The sequence below is a fragment of the Trachurus japonicus genome, chromosome 3 (assembly GCF_045865225.1).
Source record: "Trachurus japonicus isolate A0001 chromosome 3, Traja_1.0".
NCBI classification, from domain to species: Eukaryota; Metazoa; Chordata; class Actinopteri; order Carangiformes; family Carangidae; genus Trachurus; species Trachurus japonicus.
Genome location: NC_140909.1, coordinates 19,061,404 through 19,076,700, shown reverse-complemented (window position 1 = coordinate 19,076,700; position 15,297 = coordinate 19,061,404). Strand labels below are relative to the sequence as shown.

Sequence of the window (15,297 nt, the reverse complement as noted above, 5' to 3'; positions counted from 1 at the left end):
TAATTATAGGCAGTGCATGCTGGGAAAGAGCATGGAGTACCACCAGGACAGAAGGACACAGGCAGCCAGGGGGCAGTCAGGATATGATTAGTAAGATCATAAAAGCAAAGACACAAGGAGAAAAGGACTCCATAATCACAACTTGGATCCATCACTCACAAATCCCTCGTCCTGACAGGGTCGGTACAAATTCAGGCTTTGATTGAGATTTCCATATTTTCTTTGGTTGTAGAAATCGGTAATGTTTGTGAACTGCAGAGGACTGACCGGTGTGGTTGATGCTACACACACCTGTTTCCCGTTCATGTGTGTATATGCCTCAGTGCATAAGAAATTGAAATTGACAAAGAGAGACTAAACTGCCCTACAGGTCTAAGTTTAAGTCTGAGCGCTACTTACAGGCGGTACATTACTAAAGCAGACTTGTCCAAACAGAAAATCATAGAAACAAACAAACAAACGTGTGCCCTTTTGAAGTTGAATTTTGCACCAGCACAGTAAGAGTGTGCATTCAGCCTCCGAACAAACACAGCCTTTGTCTTACTGTACTGTAGTTCATCCTTATTTCATGCTATTTAATAGCAGTTCATACAAAATGTGTGTCTTATTTTTGTATGGCCTTCATGAAATTTTAAACAGGAAAAGCGAAGCAATAATGCCATTGAGAGGGCAGTTTGCCAGGGTGGTCTACTCTAGTGCTTTGGAGTTTGGTTAGTCATGCGTTTATCGTGCCTACACCTGGCATTGATTGCTGATTTTTACTTTCACAATACACTAAAGCCAGTCTGCATTTTCTTAAGCCTTTTCCTTATCTCTGCAACATTTTCTGTCCTGTCTGATGATCATTCTCTGCATAAATAAGACCAACATGCATTTACCAAAGGCAACAAAAACAAAACAAAAAACAATGCACAAGTTCTTGTTAGGAGTTTTTTCCAAGCAATTTGACTAACCCATGTAAAAAAGGGTCACTTTATTAACAAAACCAAGAGAATGTGTTGGCTGTAGATAACTGTGAGAAAGAGTCTGGGGAATAAAGGAAGGCATCAGCATGCACCCCAGGGACAGTGCGTCTCAGATGGGATCCTATCAGAGCCAGCCAGCACCCCACCTCAGGCCAGAGGAGACCCATCTGGTGTTTCTCCCTTGGTGCCATTTCAATTAGTTAAATCAATACTCCGACGTGGTGGCGTTAACGGCACAGTTTCTCCTTTTCTAATTTCATTTCATCCCACCTCCTGACCTTTTTCCATTCTTTTTCAACTTTGTGGGCCAGTTGAACGGACTGGGTTGTTGAATTTAATGAGGCTGGCACCGAGCAAACATCTTCCTCCAGCATTGTTGCTCAAGCTTGCACACAGCACGGGGGCCTGGCATTTAGATCACATTTATTTTCTGCTTTGTGTATCTGTTTTCCTATATTCATTTAATACCTCATGAAGAATGCATTGTGAGCATCAGGACTGTGAAAGCCTGAGGCTGCCTGTACTCACTGCACCGTGACTTGAGCCAGACTAGGCCAGGCTGTGAGGCAAGTCTGGCCTGGTCTGGCTTCTCCCAGCAGAGTGCTCTGCTGTAGACGACAGCACAGGAGGACACCCAGTCTGCAGTGTCTGCACTGAAAAGTCTTGGCAGCAGGACTAAAGCACTACAACAGCCTCTGTAGGTGTTGTCAGCGCTGCCATTCATGTCTGAGCCGAGCATTTCTGACTTTCATAACATAAAAGCCAATATATCCCCTCTAAAAAAAAAAAAAAAAATCTTATCCTCACCCCTGAATAGGAGAATTTCATATCCTTACATCTCGAGCGGATGTATTCTGACTAGATCCAAGGCCTAATCAGAAAAAGCAGATTTCAGAGTGTGATCCCCCTCGCGCATGAGAAGTTTCTGTCCACATAAAGAAAGAGTGATATGTGGCCAGGTAATGAAGGAACAGGTGGCAGCAGACAACAGGCACTGGATGCAAAACAGCCACTCCTCACTGGTAGCAGAAAATCACAAGCTGACAAACAAACAGAATAATAACCTCCACCGGCATGACTCCTATACCTGGAGAGAAAATGAATTCGCTGAATTTGATAAGGGCCAACAGGGAGCCTTCACTTTTGACAGGTACAACTAAGGAATTTGTCATGGGTTCAAAAACTAATCTAATTTCTTGAACAACACACTTGACTTGTGAAAATCTCCCATATTGGATTTTGTATAGGCCACAAAATGTGTAGATGGGAAAATACACAACGGTAATTGAGGGATTAAAACTCAACTACACCAGCGAAACGGAATTATTCTTTTATCACTGTGATAAAAAGACACTGTTGTTAAGTGTCTACCAACAGGTAAACAGACACTCATCATCCATCCATCCTCCACTACAGAGGCTTACAGCAACACAATATAAAACAACATACTCATTGAAAGGAAGCTGTCATTTAGAAAAGCATACTAATGACCAGACGCTAACTACAGCTAACAACCATCTTAGCAGCAGTTTCTTGTAGATGACAAAGCTTTCTACAGACTTAGAGAAACTGCTAATCGAGAATCTGTTAGAAAATTAATTGAATACACCGGAACAACTTTGTTTGGTAATTGGATGAACCTCCTACGGGCTTGGTATTCAACTCTCTGAACCTGGCTATGTCTTCGCTAGCCTCACGGGAGGACCATCTCTCATTAGCAGCGGATGATGCTGTCTTGGTCTGGCCCCTTCCAGTCCACCACATACTGCTGCGGCTGCCGAGCACACCGCATCAAACAGGAAACTCACAGAAGAAGAATACCTGTCATTCATAATGGTGTTTTCACTCGGCTACATTTTGTCCATCAGTAGCAGTTTTTTTTGCTACCGTCTGTCAGGACCGAGGAAAAACAAAACTCCATGTTGTATGTCAGCCACAAGCCTGCCCAGGCTCTACACTAGTTTCATGTGGTGTTTGATGACTTGTGGATTACACTGACAATGCTCTCTGGCTTGGTCTTATCTCTCATTAATTGAGAACTATAGTATCACACACATGCACGCTCTTGTTGCTGCCAACACCGGCGAGCTCCACACGCCCTGTCAGCCATGCTTTGACACCGAATGTGACAATGTCTGCAATTTGCTGGGTGCTGTCTGGCTGCCCTCGGCTTTGACATTTGAAGTTTTGCCACCTGTGCCTCTGCAGCCCCACTGTAATGCAACAGCTGAAACCAGTGAGAGTGACTGCTCTGTGCCCAATCACCTCTTAAGTTAATTCCAGAAGCACCTGCAATCTGCAATAAACATCAATTAAAGCTATGACCCGATCTATCAGCGCGTGCCCTTTGGTGGCATCCCTTGCCCTTAAGCTTCATTAAAGCTTTTCATTTTGGGCCAGTGTGTTTTGGTGAGGTATTATTTATGGCGCGTGTGTGTGCCAGGTAACACAGATGCTGTAGAGGGAACATTAAGAGGGAGAGAGAGACAGAGAGGAGGTGAGAGACAACTCTTTGTTCAAGGTTCATCCAGACCTCACAGCTGGCAGCAGGCAGTGAGCAGAGCAGCCCACTCTCTGAATCCTGCCTCCTGTTAGTCTGTTGTTGACGACATGTGGCAGTGATATTATCCAAATTAACTGCATCCCCCATCGGTACCAAAGCCTTAGTTGGATACTAATGGCCACCTTTCCTATTAATCTATGAGGAAGTTGGATTTGTGGAGAGGCGGATAACAGGTGCAGGGATAGAGGGAGAGAAATATGGATGATATAGATTATTAATGAACTTTTGGATGACTCCTGATCAGCCCCAGGTCTGTTTGGGGCTCCATATGTTGCCTTGGACAGTTCATCTGCACCAGACCTCAGGTGGCTGAGTGACCCAAACTAATGTAACTCTGCCTGGGCTACAGCAAAAGCAAACACACACGTGTGCGATAGTACTATGTGTGAACCAGATTTTGATCTGTACAACTAAGAAAAATCAGCCAAATGAGAGTTCAATTATGTAAATCTTTTGGATGTAAACATATTCTATTGATTGAGTCAACAAGATAGTTTGAGTACAAGGTAAATATCTTGATTATAATCAAATTTCAGTAATTGTGCATGATCAGTGGGCAATATGATTATTGTTTGGCTCTCAGCCGGCGGCTTATTAAATTTTGACCCTTGTGGTTTACATGCCAAAAAGTTTGGTCTCTACAGAGCACAACAACACACACAAAGTTAAAGCGTCTCTACCACTTATTTCCCTCCCTCACTACTTCAATGTAATGCAAAATGAGGCGGCATCAAAAAGATGTGTAAATTACATCTGGCTTCCAGGACACTATCTGGCTGCCAGGAAGCGTCCGTAAATATTTATTGCGGAACATCAGTGAAGTGTGTGAAGGTGCGGATGTCTGCCAGAAAGTGAGTGTGTGCTCATGTGTGTGTCCAGCTGTGCAGCACTCAACACACACGCAGCACTGGCAGAGAGATGCTTCCTAATTCATCATTTCTTTTACTTAAGCCTTTTTGGTGGCCTTGTTCAAGCCTGACAGAAGCATATCCAATTTGTAATTAACTGGCCTCAATCTTCAACTAAACAAATCTACACCAACTAATGCTATTTCATGCATCTCATAACTACTGTATATCAAGCTGGACCAACGCACCATTACCTACTTTCCTCAATTCCACACTGCAACGCTATATTGCACAGCACTCAAAAGTACGTTGAAATGAAAACTTTCATTATATGTGAACATTCTGTACGATTCTGTGTTATGGTCAATATGTGTCACTGCCAGGACAGATGCCTGTATTCGTGTTCTTTCTGTAACTGTACAAAGAGTTGCAGCAATATCCCTAGTATTTACAGCACTACATTATGCCACAACATGACAAGATAAAAATCCCAGACTCAGGCTGTGGAGAATAAATGTGGGAAAGCTAAAAGTTAATGGGAGAATGATAAACTGCAAGAGTTCCACAATATTTTATGAAAGACTTAATGCTCAAATAGCAGGAAGCGGTTAAGGAAGCAAAAGTGGCTTATTAATCTGACCTCATTTTGAAGATCCATCCTAACTCTAGGGTGCTTTTCAGTATTATTGACTTCCTTGTTAACCTCCCTTATACTCACTTTAATGAAACCTCCCTTGATAAGTGTTTTCAAGTAAATGTTTAATATTCCTTAACAAAACGCAGCCCCCTGACAGGGGCCACACTGTTGCCGCTAATCATTCTTTGGCAGTTATGAGCTCCTTTCAAGGCATTTCTCATGTGTTACTAGAAAAGGTTGTGACATGAATGAAGCCCTTTACCTGTCCCTATCATATTACGAGATGTTCAGCAGGCAGAGCTTGTACTGTCTTTGTTATATGTTTTGCTCTGGCCAGTGGTTTCATGTATTAGGGACTGGGCAGCCTAAGCTGCCAGGACCCTATTGTTTTCCTCAATGTTCTTCTTCTTCCTCCAAGAAAATCGTACTTCTCATGCGTGAAAAATTAAGAAACTTAACTTACAATTTTTGCTCAATTGACACCAAACTTGCTAGAGAGCTTCTTCAGACTTTTTTTGATTGATCAAAAATTGAGCCCACAGTGCATGAAAACGTTTTACTGTAAGAGTAATGTAAACATATACCATCCAATTCATCCGAAATACATTTTCAATCTTTCTGAAAAAAAATTCACAATATTTTGGAGTCGTGGTTGATAGAGTTTGGCAAATATCTGAATGTTATCTCAAAAATTGAATTTTGAAAACATTTTGAATTCTGCATGTGGCATTTTTAAACATTAGATTTTCTCTTATGAAACAAAACACTTATCACCAACATTTCCATGCTGTCAAGATGCAATTTATGTATTATCAGATTTTTGCTAGTATTTCTGACATTTTGACAATTTTTTAAATCTGCCTTGACAACTGCTGCCTGGCTGGTGACTCCCTGAGTCCATTTGTCAGGCCGCACACCAGGTCTCACTTCTCAATGAGCTAGGAGCTGGTTCTTGGTGTCAGAGGTTCTAAGTTCAAGCCCCAGCAAGGGTGATGATGATGACACATTAAGATGTCCTCAATTTGAAGTACAAGACAATAGTCCTCACAGTGGCATTACAGCAAGCCTCTAAATTTCAAAACTTTGACAATTTATACCAAATCAACCATATGTGCTACAGCTTTGGAACTTTTACTTTCAAATTGCCTAATTCTGCTTAAAATTGCCCGGCCCGACCATTGCTGTGCAGCAGCTGTAATTATTATTTAGAGCAGCTGGCTGTTGAGATAAAACTTTTTACCTCTTGCCTAGAAACTATTTACGAGAATATCAGTGCCCTCTTCTTATCCCCAGTCAGAGTTAGATTTTGGGTTCAGTTTTCAATCCAGTTCAATTATATTGTATTTGTTTATCATCTTTTCCTTCACTACACAATTCTACTTGAACATGTCAAAAGAACACAAAAAAGATTTCAATGTACTGATGACATACATTTATATTTTGAAGTTAGAAAATCTATTCTTATAAACTGCCTAGAAACAGCATAGAAAGTACCAAGATTTAATTATGGCATTTCTGAAATAGTCTTTCTTGACACCCTACAACCAGTTAAATTGCCTCACCATGAAGATGACACTCTGTCTCCCAATGTAAAACCACTAATTTCACACTAATTTCAGTTTTCAGGGACAGGTTAAGAGAGCTGTTCAAACTATTAACTTTTGACAGCGACACAGGAACATTTTAATCCACAATCAGAAAATGGTCATCCAAACTTTAATTTGTTCTTGTTTAAAACATAGATTTAAAAATCTATCTCATCTTCTATTTGCAGTAAAGTATAATTTCATTTTCAAAAGCAAATGTACCTAAACCACATCCTACTTTTGTATAATCACAGCTGCATCAAAATGCCTTGTGGTCTACTGACTTATTGATAGTTTATATTAAATCACTTGGCAGTGATGTTTTAATACATTTCCAATGACTCATTTCTCATTCTGACATAGTTTTTCATACGTTGATTAACATAATCAGGACTAACTGTAACTTAAAGTCAATTTATGTTTAGAAAGAGGTCTCCAGTGTGGTGGTCTGCTTCTAAGTAACACTACGAAAATTAAGTGGAAATACAACCTGCAGTGCAAAGGTAACCCACTGAATTCAGTGGAAAGCGAATAAATTTGTAACTATTCATTGTTTGTTACAAATAAAACTCAACTGGTCCTATGTAAAGACTGCAATTTAAGCTAAATATATCTATATATAATTATATATTATTATTGAATATTAGGTAACAGTTACAAACAAACTCACACAGCATAACTTAGAAAGCATGTATATATCATTATTTTTCTGTTTCATTCAGTTCCACCTGTGATTTTTCTTTAATTTTAAATATAACATATGAATAACATATTGACACATGCAGTACAATGTCTCCTGAAGGCACGTTTATGGATTCATGTGTGGTGCACAGTAATCATATCTAGGCTGTGAATGTAAATACTCTATCAGTCTGCTGAAAAAGTAGTTTGAATAGCAGGAGAGCGAAATGGATACAGAGTGAAAAGACGGAGATACAGAGTCTGCAGCTGTGCGCTGTAAGGTTGTGGATGCTGACAGTGGGAATCTTTTGTGTGTAATAATACAGTGAAAATATATGCAAGACTGTGGGCTGTTGACGTGCCAGGAAAAGAGTCAGTGTGGCAACTATACACATGCAGTATATGTATAGTATAAAAAGTATACATATGTACTCCACTGTACAAGATGGAAATGAAGAAATGTATATTTGTTTGTATGTTGTGTGTGTATGCTTTAGTCTTAATTGTATGGTATTGTTGCCAAACACATAAAAAAAAAAGCAAAAGTATTCAGTTTTGAATTTCAAAAGGAGGCATACTGTACATCCTCTAGTGGGCCATGTGTATGAGGAATAGAACACTTTAAGGGAGGATTTGGTCAGTGTTTTTATCCATCTATCTTTGTTGTAAATTTGATCCCATTCTGCCTCAAGCATGTTTTACAACTGGCAGCACAGACTAAACAGTTGGAATAAGTAGATAACCAAAGGACATTGCATCACTTGCAAAACCTTTTTCTAAAACGACCCACATCAAGTGTAAAAACACTTAACTGTATTGAAATGAATTAGACTCTGAAGTTAATTCCATTATAGGGTAAATGCTTGTTATGCATGTTTCATAATGTGTTACTTACAGGCATAGTCTGTCCACCATGCAAGCTGTTGATGGCGGCCTGCGCTTCTGCGTGGCTGGAGAACTTCACAAAGGCACAGCCTGTATACAGAGAGAGAGACAGAGAGAGAGAGAGATAGAAGGGAGGGGCACATCATCAGGGTGGTGGCCTTGAAAATGGGGGGTGGGGGGGAACACCATTCATTACCATTGTTTTCATGTTATCTGGTTTGTAAATATATCCTGCCATTTGTGTGTTCAGCGCATAACTCTGAATAAATCAGTCTAATTGTAGTGAAGGCATTAGCTGCGTGGAACATCCTGTCCCTTGCCCATTTCTAATTCCACCCCCTCCACTTTGGAGCATGGAGCCAAGGCATTTACTATCCTGACTTGTTTGTGATTATTAATCTGTTTAATATTTACACATTATGATTTGTGTGCAGTCACTCATAAAAGAGATTATGATGACAAAGGCATAGTATTATAATCTGCCTATCTAACCAAATCTTTGCTCGCATATAATTTCAAAGGGAGGGGAGATGGGGGGCCTTGCTCAAGGGGCATTCAAAAAATCTGTTGTGTAGTTAATGCACAAAAGGAAAAGCCAACATAAAAAGTTGGCCCGAAGACAAGGGAACGAGTCTTGGCGGCAGCGTGTCGGAGCCTCATTGCATTAACATTTCAAATGATATTAAAAATGATTCAGATAGATAATAATAATGCACAGTATGTGTTTTTGAAGCTTACACATCCTAACCACATTATTAAATACTGCATCAGTGCGTAGGTTAGGACAGGCGCTAAAGTACTATAACATAAAGAGAAAGCCAGTGAACTGAATTACAGTGGAACTGAAATGTGGTAATTTTCCAAAAGCCATTAAATTAAACAGGAGCTATTTCTCTAAGCTTTATGGTCGTCATAGAATGTAAGAGGTATTCTGTTATGTCCTATTCTTATCCTTGCCTTCAGGTAGCTCATGTGTTAAGTCAAGAGATACCTAATTAACAAACTCGTGGATTAATTCTGCCCCCTTTTCATTAATCGAGTGGCACCCGTGTCTTTCCCTGAGTTCAATCCCTGCTTTCTTGAGAACTGCTGATACCTATTTAAAGCAGCTACATGTGTTCATATACATTTATTCACTCTGTATTCCCAGAGGAGTCATGATGATTCATTTAAATTACAAACACTGATAGGTAGGCTCAGGAGATGTTCTGCTTTTGGCAGCGATCCATTCACTTCTACATTTCAGGTGTCATCTTTGCTTCCCCGACATACAAATTAGAAATTTCCTGACATAATAAAAAACTGAACTGAAGGACATGCAGTATGTGCACAATTGAGGGCAATTTCCACCTTTACCTGAGGCTTTGCATGCACATTCCTGCCACACAATAAATAGTAAGTAGTAGCAACTATTGTGAGCGGAAATGTGGTGAGTAGTAAAGGCCATGTATTTTCTGTACTGTGAAATGTCCTCAAAGCTGCATATATCTACAGAGGCAAACAGATAAGTAAAAAATAAAAAAAGTATTTTGATTCTGTCACAGCACTCTAGCACCATTTTTACTTCACTCAAACACCCCTCCAGGTTAGAGGCAGGAAAGGTCTTCATTTGTTCAAGGGAAATGCATCAGACTACTATGTGCCATTCAACTCTGTCTTTGAAGGAACAAATGCATTTAACCTTTGTAGGTGAAATAATAAGGGGCGGTTTGGTCTCGCAGAGGCCTTTTGGGTTTAGAAGGCAAGATAACTTGCTGTTGGTTCACTAACAAGGCTATCAGACATTGTGTCAGGGTCCCTATGACCCCAAGAACTTAGCACATCCAGAGACGCATTCAAAACTGCAGGGCTTGGCATACACCTTCAATGGCAGACTCATGCGTAACATACAATATTCTGAAATTTCTCCATCAAGAAACAGTGCATTAGCCTTGATTCTGCTGACCTTAAAAAAAAAAAAAAGTTAAGGGACACAGAGCACAACATCTCAAAAGAATTGGAAGTGCTACAGCCTCATAAATTATAGTGCACATTTGAGTTTTTGAATTTGATGTCTCAGAATGAGTAGGGAAAAAAGGAAAAAGAGAGATTGTATTGCTTTCAAGCGAGAGGATCTGCGCTGCCTTTTGAATTCCCGGGGTAATAATATGTATGCATGAATTCCATCCCACTGGATGGGTGACATTTATAACACAACTTAATTATAGACCTAAAAGCCATCTCTCTATTATTCCTGACAATTCGGGGCTCTATTCAACTCTGGCAGCAAGTGTTGCACTTTGAAAGTACTTTGAGGAGCAGCGCCAAAGAGAGATGGATGTTAAACTTCTCGGCCTTTTTATTGGGTGAAGAGGGGTGCTGAAAAGCCTCTGAGTAGCATAAATTTACATCAACAGGGGACAAAGCCTCCATCATGGAACAGATAGCACTGTCAATTTCAAGGTCTGTCTCATTCAAATTATGGGGACCTCATCCCGAGCGAGGCGGCTGGCAAAATAATTTGCCGTAACATCCCGTAATGATTGCGTAGGACTGCTGCACAGTGAGTGATAGGACCAGATACCTATATATGAGACCTTTGTCTCGTGGTAGCATTCATACTTAACATTACTCCACAGTTTTCCATTTCATAGCATTGAAAGCTGAAGAAAAGGGAATGATCAAGCCAGTGATAATAGAGACAAATACCAACACAGGAAACGTACGGCATGTGAAGGGAGGAGACAGAGAAAAAAAAAGAGTTGAGGTGTGGGGTGCAGGAGGGTGAAAAGGAGTGAAGGCGTGAATGAGGGAGAAAACTAGCTCCTGTCTGACACAGCAGCACTGGCCTTATTTCATTTTATGTGCTGTCAATCAGATTGAGGCATCTGAGCCGACAGGAAGAGTAGGAGCTGGAGGGAGACAGCAAAAGAGGAAACAAGCCAGGGAGAAAGACAGGTAGTGGACCAGTGGGGTGACGCAGAGCAATAGACCCAGGATTAACAGTGAGAGGAACAGATGCAGACACAGATAGGCGCGTGGCTCAGTATAACTCCCCCTTTCTCTTCGATATACACAGAAGGCTTGCACATGACCAACCTTCCAACCATCCCTTGCCTTCCCACACATTGTTTTCACACATTCACATGCTTCATATAGGTGAATAAATCATAGTCAACAGAGGGAAAGAAAGATAGAGGTTCCAAGCAATGTCAGTGGTGTTATCACTCCGAATATGGCTGCGAGACAGAGACCCATCAAAGGGTGATTGGGGAGGCTCTCGCACTCTCAGAACAATCCCACCTGCATCGCGCATTTCACAGCCATCTTTAATCTGACCACGCTCTACTAACTAAATAGCACATGAGCCAGAGACATGAATGCATAAGCTATTCCTGAATGCATGCAAATCTACCACCCAGTGAGTGACAGCAGCAAAACCCAGAGCCTGGCTGCTTTATTTACAGTAGGACATTATCGTCCAATGGTGTCTCGGGGGAGGGATGACGAGAATGTGGGAAACAAACATGATTACACCCCTCCGCTTTTCAGATAACAGGAAGAGGAGGAGGAGGAGGAGGAGGAGGAAAGGGGTAAGCGGAGAGACAAGGTGTTGTTTGATGTATTTGTTGAGTACAAGCCCAGGGTGAGAGGAGCTGCTGTGATGAAGAGACAACAGAAAAAGAAGTTGGGGAGGGAAAGGAAAAAAAGAAGTGAGAGGTAGAGCGCGAACAAAAAAAGGGAAGGGAAATACAGAAAGTAGTGAGAAAAAGAAAGTGGGAGGAAAGAGGTGTCAGAGCACAGTGACAATGAGGTATGAAAGAAATGCGAGCGAGACACATAAGAGCTGGTGAAAAAAACAGAATGGCTGAAGGGGAGGGTGAGTTATTCAGAGGAGCAGAGTGGATCGCAGACGATGTCAATGAGTGCACAGCGGGTGAAGCATGGCTCTAGAAACATAAAGAGCAGAGAAAGAGATGGCACAAGTACAGACAGACGGGAATTAAGAGGGACAGACAGGGCAGAAGAAAAAAAAAAAAGAGTGGGAGGTGTGTGGGCTCTGACCCTTACTGGCCCCATCAGGCCCTCGCAGGACGGTGCACTCCTCGATCTGGCCGAAGGTCTCAAACAGCCGCCGGACGTCATCCTCGCTCTGCTGCTTGCCGAGCATTCCCACAAACAGCTTCCTGTCTTCTGGATAGGAAGAGGGGGAGGTGGGGGAGGGAGGGAGGGAGGGAGGGAGGGAGGGAGGGAGGGAGGGTTGGGAGAGAGGAAAGAACAGACAAATGCTACAGCTGATGGCACCGTTCTGCTGAGCTGAGAGGAACTTGTGCAACTCACGCACCCCCCAGCCCCCAGCCCCTCTACCTCTCCCCTCTTTATCAGCAGTCTGCTGTGAGCCTACGCTGCTGCTGCCGCCGCTGCTGCTGCTGCTGCTGCTGCTGCTGCTGTTGTTGTTGATCTTGCTGTTGTGTAGTGTGCCACCCCACCCTGGTACTGAGATATATTCCCGTTTCGAGAGAGCTATTCAAGTCTGCCACAGTGATGTTTGATAGAGATGATGTTCTGAGCGTAGTGGGTTTCAGGTAAAGGCAGAAAGAGAGTGGGAATATTTTGCTCATGTAGACAAACTGTTAGATTGTCTCGATGCTTAACTCGCTAAGTTGAAAGAGAACATGGAACCAGAACGTGGTATTACATATTCTCATCACCAAGGCGATAGGAAATGTAATAAGCAGGAGTAAACTCTGTGTCAGGGGTGTATTTCACTGGGCTATGAATAATACCCAAACAAGATTTATTGGCCGCCCCTTATTTGCAGCACATTCCACCCAATGATAAACTTACTGTTATACTGGTTTCTGATTCTCTGAGTCTTTTCTCATCTTCTCTGCTTTCTCTTTATGACTATTACATGTTAAACATGTATGGCGACAAAGTCTGTGGGCATCTTTAAGCCATGGAATAAATACTTTGATTTTACATTTTACTTGACTAAATTTCCCAAACAGGATTCAGTGCATTGGCTCGAACTTGTTGACGAGAAGTTGTTTGTTGGTAATTATCAGCCAAAGGATTGTACATTTCTCATTTTTCAAATCTAATTGCAAACAAATAAAAAGGAGACCAAGGTTAATGCAATTCAGAGAAAGAGCTTGTTTTACTACACATGCTCTCTAAATCTGTATTCTGTTTTCAAACACAATATAGTAACCATGACCAAGAGCCTTCACTTCCTCCTCAGCCTGGTGATGGAGAATGGTGGTGCACAGCAAAATATTATAGCTATGAAAGCTACAAAGTTTAGTTCTCATACTTTCTTATACTAACCTTAACGTAAGACTAACAAGCTATCATATTATACAGTTTATATTTGGTTATATAAACATGATAAGAAAAAGTATTTTGTATTTTAGTGTTTTGGTAAACTTTCTTACTTTACGCAATTATAATAATATATATAATTCTATATATTAGATAGCAGAATGACTGTATTTCCACCTAAATCGAATAATAACAGTGGAATAAGATCATTCAAAATGAATACTAGGTATGAATCATGAGAATTATGAAAATATCAGGGTATGACTATGACTATGAAACTGGTCCTGGGTGAGTAGTGAAGGAAAAGTATAAAAATGAGAAATAAATCCCCACTGTAGATTCTAAATGTTGGGCTGGTACTGAGCACTGACTTTTCCCAATTCCCAGACCAATTCTTAACTCCAGTGAATTTTGCAGAGTTGCTCCAAATTAACTTTCGGTTGCTTCCTGAGCTCCAAAGGGGGACACACTGGCTCAGATGTATGGGCTCTATACCACAAGATTTTGGCCAGTCAGAACGCAGGATTTTTCTAATTAATCTTCCTGGTGCTCTGGTATTAGACAGAGAATTCATCTTCCTTACATCTTTTACATTATGCATCCCCTATTCTGCTGTGTTGTGGAATGAAATAGCTACTAGCAAGAATCCATCGCCAGAACTGATGGAAAGTGGCAGGAAGAGGAAGAGGAGTTTATTGGAAATGACACTGTTGATCTTCAGTGTGAGTCATTTGACTGGTAGGGAGCGGGTGAGGAGCAGGGAGGAGAGGAGGGCGAGAGCATCACCTGGGCCTCGACAGATGTGACGCCTCCTGTACCTGCCAGGCCCCATTAGACGCAGCTGTTCTAAAAATAAAGCACCAGGGCTTCCTTTTTTTTTTGCAGCGGGGAAATCGGATCCTGTTCCATTCCTGTAAAGTTCAAATGAGACACGTGCCTGCTACCCGCTTGGCCACACAAATGAGCACCTGCATAATCAATAAGGCCACGCTGCCTGGTCTCTACTGCTGTAGTGTCAGTCCATGTTCCTGTAGTCACACCTCACACAGCAGGATTTCTCAAACCCACCAGCTGAGGCTGCTCATTACTGGTCCTCATCCCTTGGAGCTTCAGGGTTGGAAGTGAGTGAGAACCCTGAGGAGATAACCACAGAGACAGCCACTTATACTGTCGACTTGGATTTAGCAAAGGCCGACAAGAGGACACACATCTAGCTGGATATTGGCCACCAGTAGAGGGTTTGCGTAGCTGTAAAGTCAGCCCGGAACAGGTGTTAAAGAGAAATAAGCCTGACCCCTGTCAGTGGCAGCAGAGGTGAAACAAGCAACAGCTCATCTAGAGCACATGCGACTTTGTCATGATCGCCCCCTCCATCTTTCAGATTTTCACGGAGGTGTCAGTGTTACAACTTAAACGGGCAGAGTGCGGTTTTACAGGCCTCCTGCAGTGTGTTAATGTTTTGGGACAAAAGTCTCATCTCGGTCCTGGCCCGAGGAGATCTAATGGCGGCTTTACAAGGCTAATTAACAAGCCATGAGAGAGGTAATGAACTTTCCAAATGTGCTGGCAAACGCAAAAATAAATTACACCCCAGTGAAGGCATTAAAGGAAGTGTGAGTGTACTTCGGAGCCTTCCTTTGGGAGAGCCACAGTGAGAAAATGAATTTGGAGCTGCTATCTTTTCATTGCCTGACCTAAGAGTGTCTCAGTCGGCCCACTGCATGCCCTGGCCAGAGTATAGATTGCTATTAATTAGTCCACTTTGCACCTGTCTCCAAAGCAGCTCTTATTGGATTTTGCAAGTTCCCGCTCATCTCCTATGGCCACT

The 15,297-nt window shown here is 41.8% G+C and overlaps 1 protein-coding gene across 16 annotated transcripts in view; it reads right to left on the bottom strand.

Annotated features, from left to right (window-relative positions):
- The window catches only part of celf6 (CUGBP Elav-like family member 6), a 134,803-nt gene that overhangs the window by 20,757 nt on the left and 98,749 nt on the right, over positions 1 to 15,297 (bottom strand). For 9 of the 16 annotated variants that reach the window (XR_015034623.1, XR_015034625.1, XM_085765469.1 and 6 more), the window contains exons 4-5: positions 12,210 to 12,338; positions 8,176 to 8,255 (exon numbers count right to left, since the gene is read on the bottom strand). Coding sequence is in view for 14 of the 16 variants with exons in the window: in XM_085765469.1 (XP_085621595.1) it covers positions 8,176 to 8,255; positions 12,210 to 12,338 (209 nt within the window). In the remaining 2 variants the exon portion in view is untranslated. The remainder of the gene's footprint in view (positions 1 to 8,175; positions 8,256 to 12,209; positions 12,339 to 15,297) is intronic. The other 7 variants (XM_085765554.1, XM_085765515.1, XM_085765493.1 and 4 more) reach the window with 3 other exon arrangements.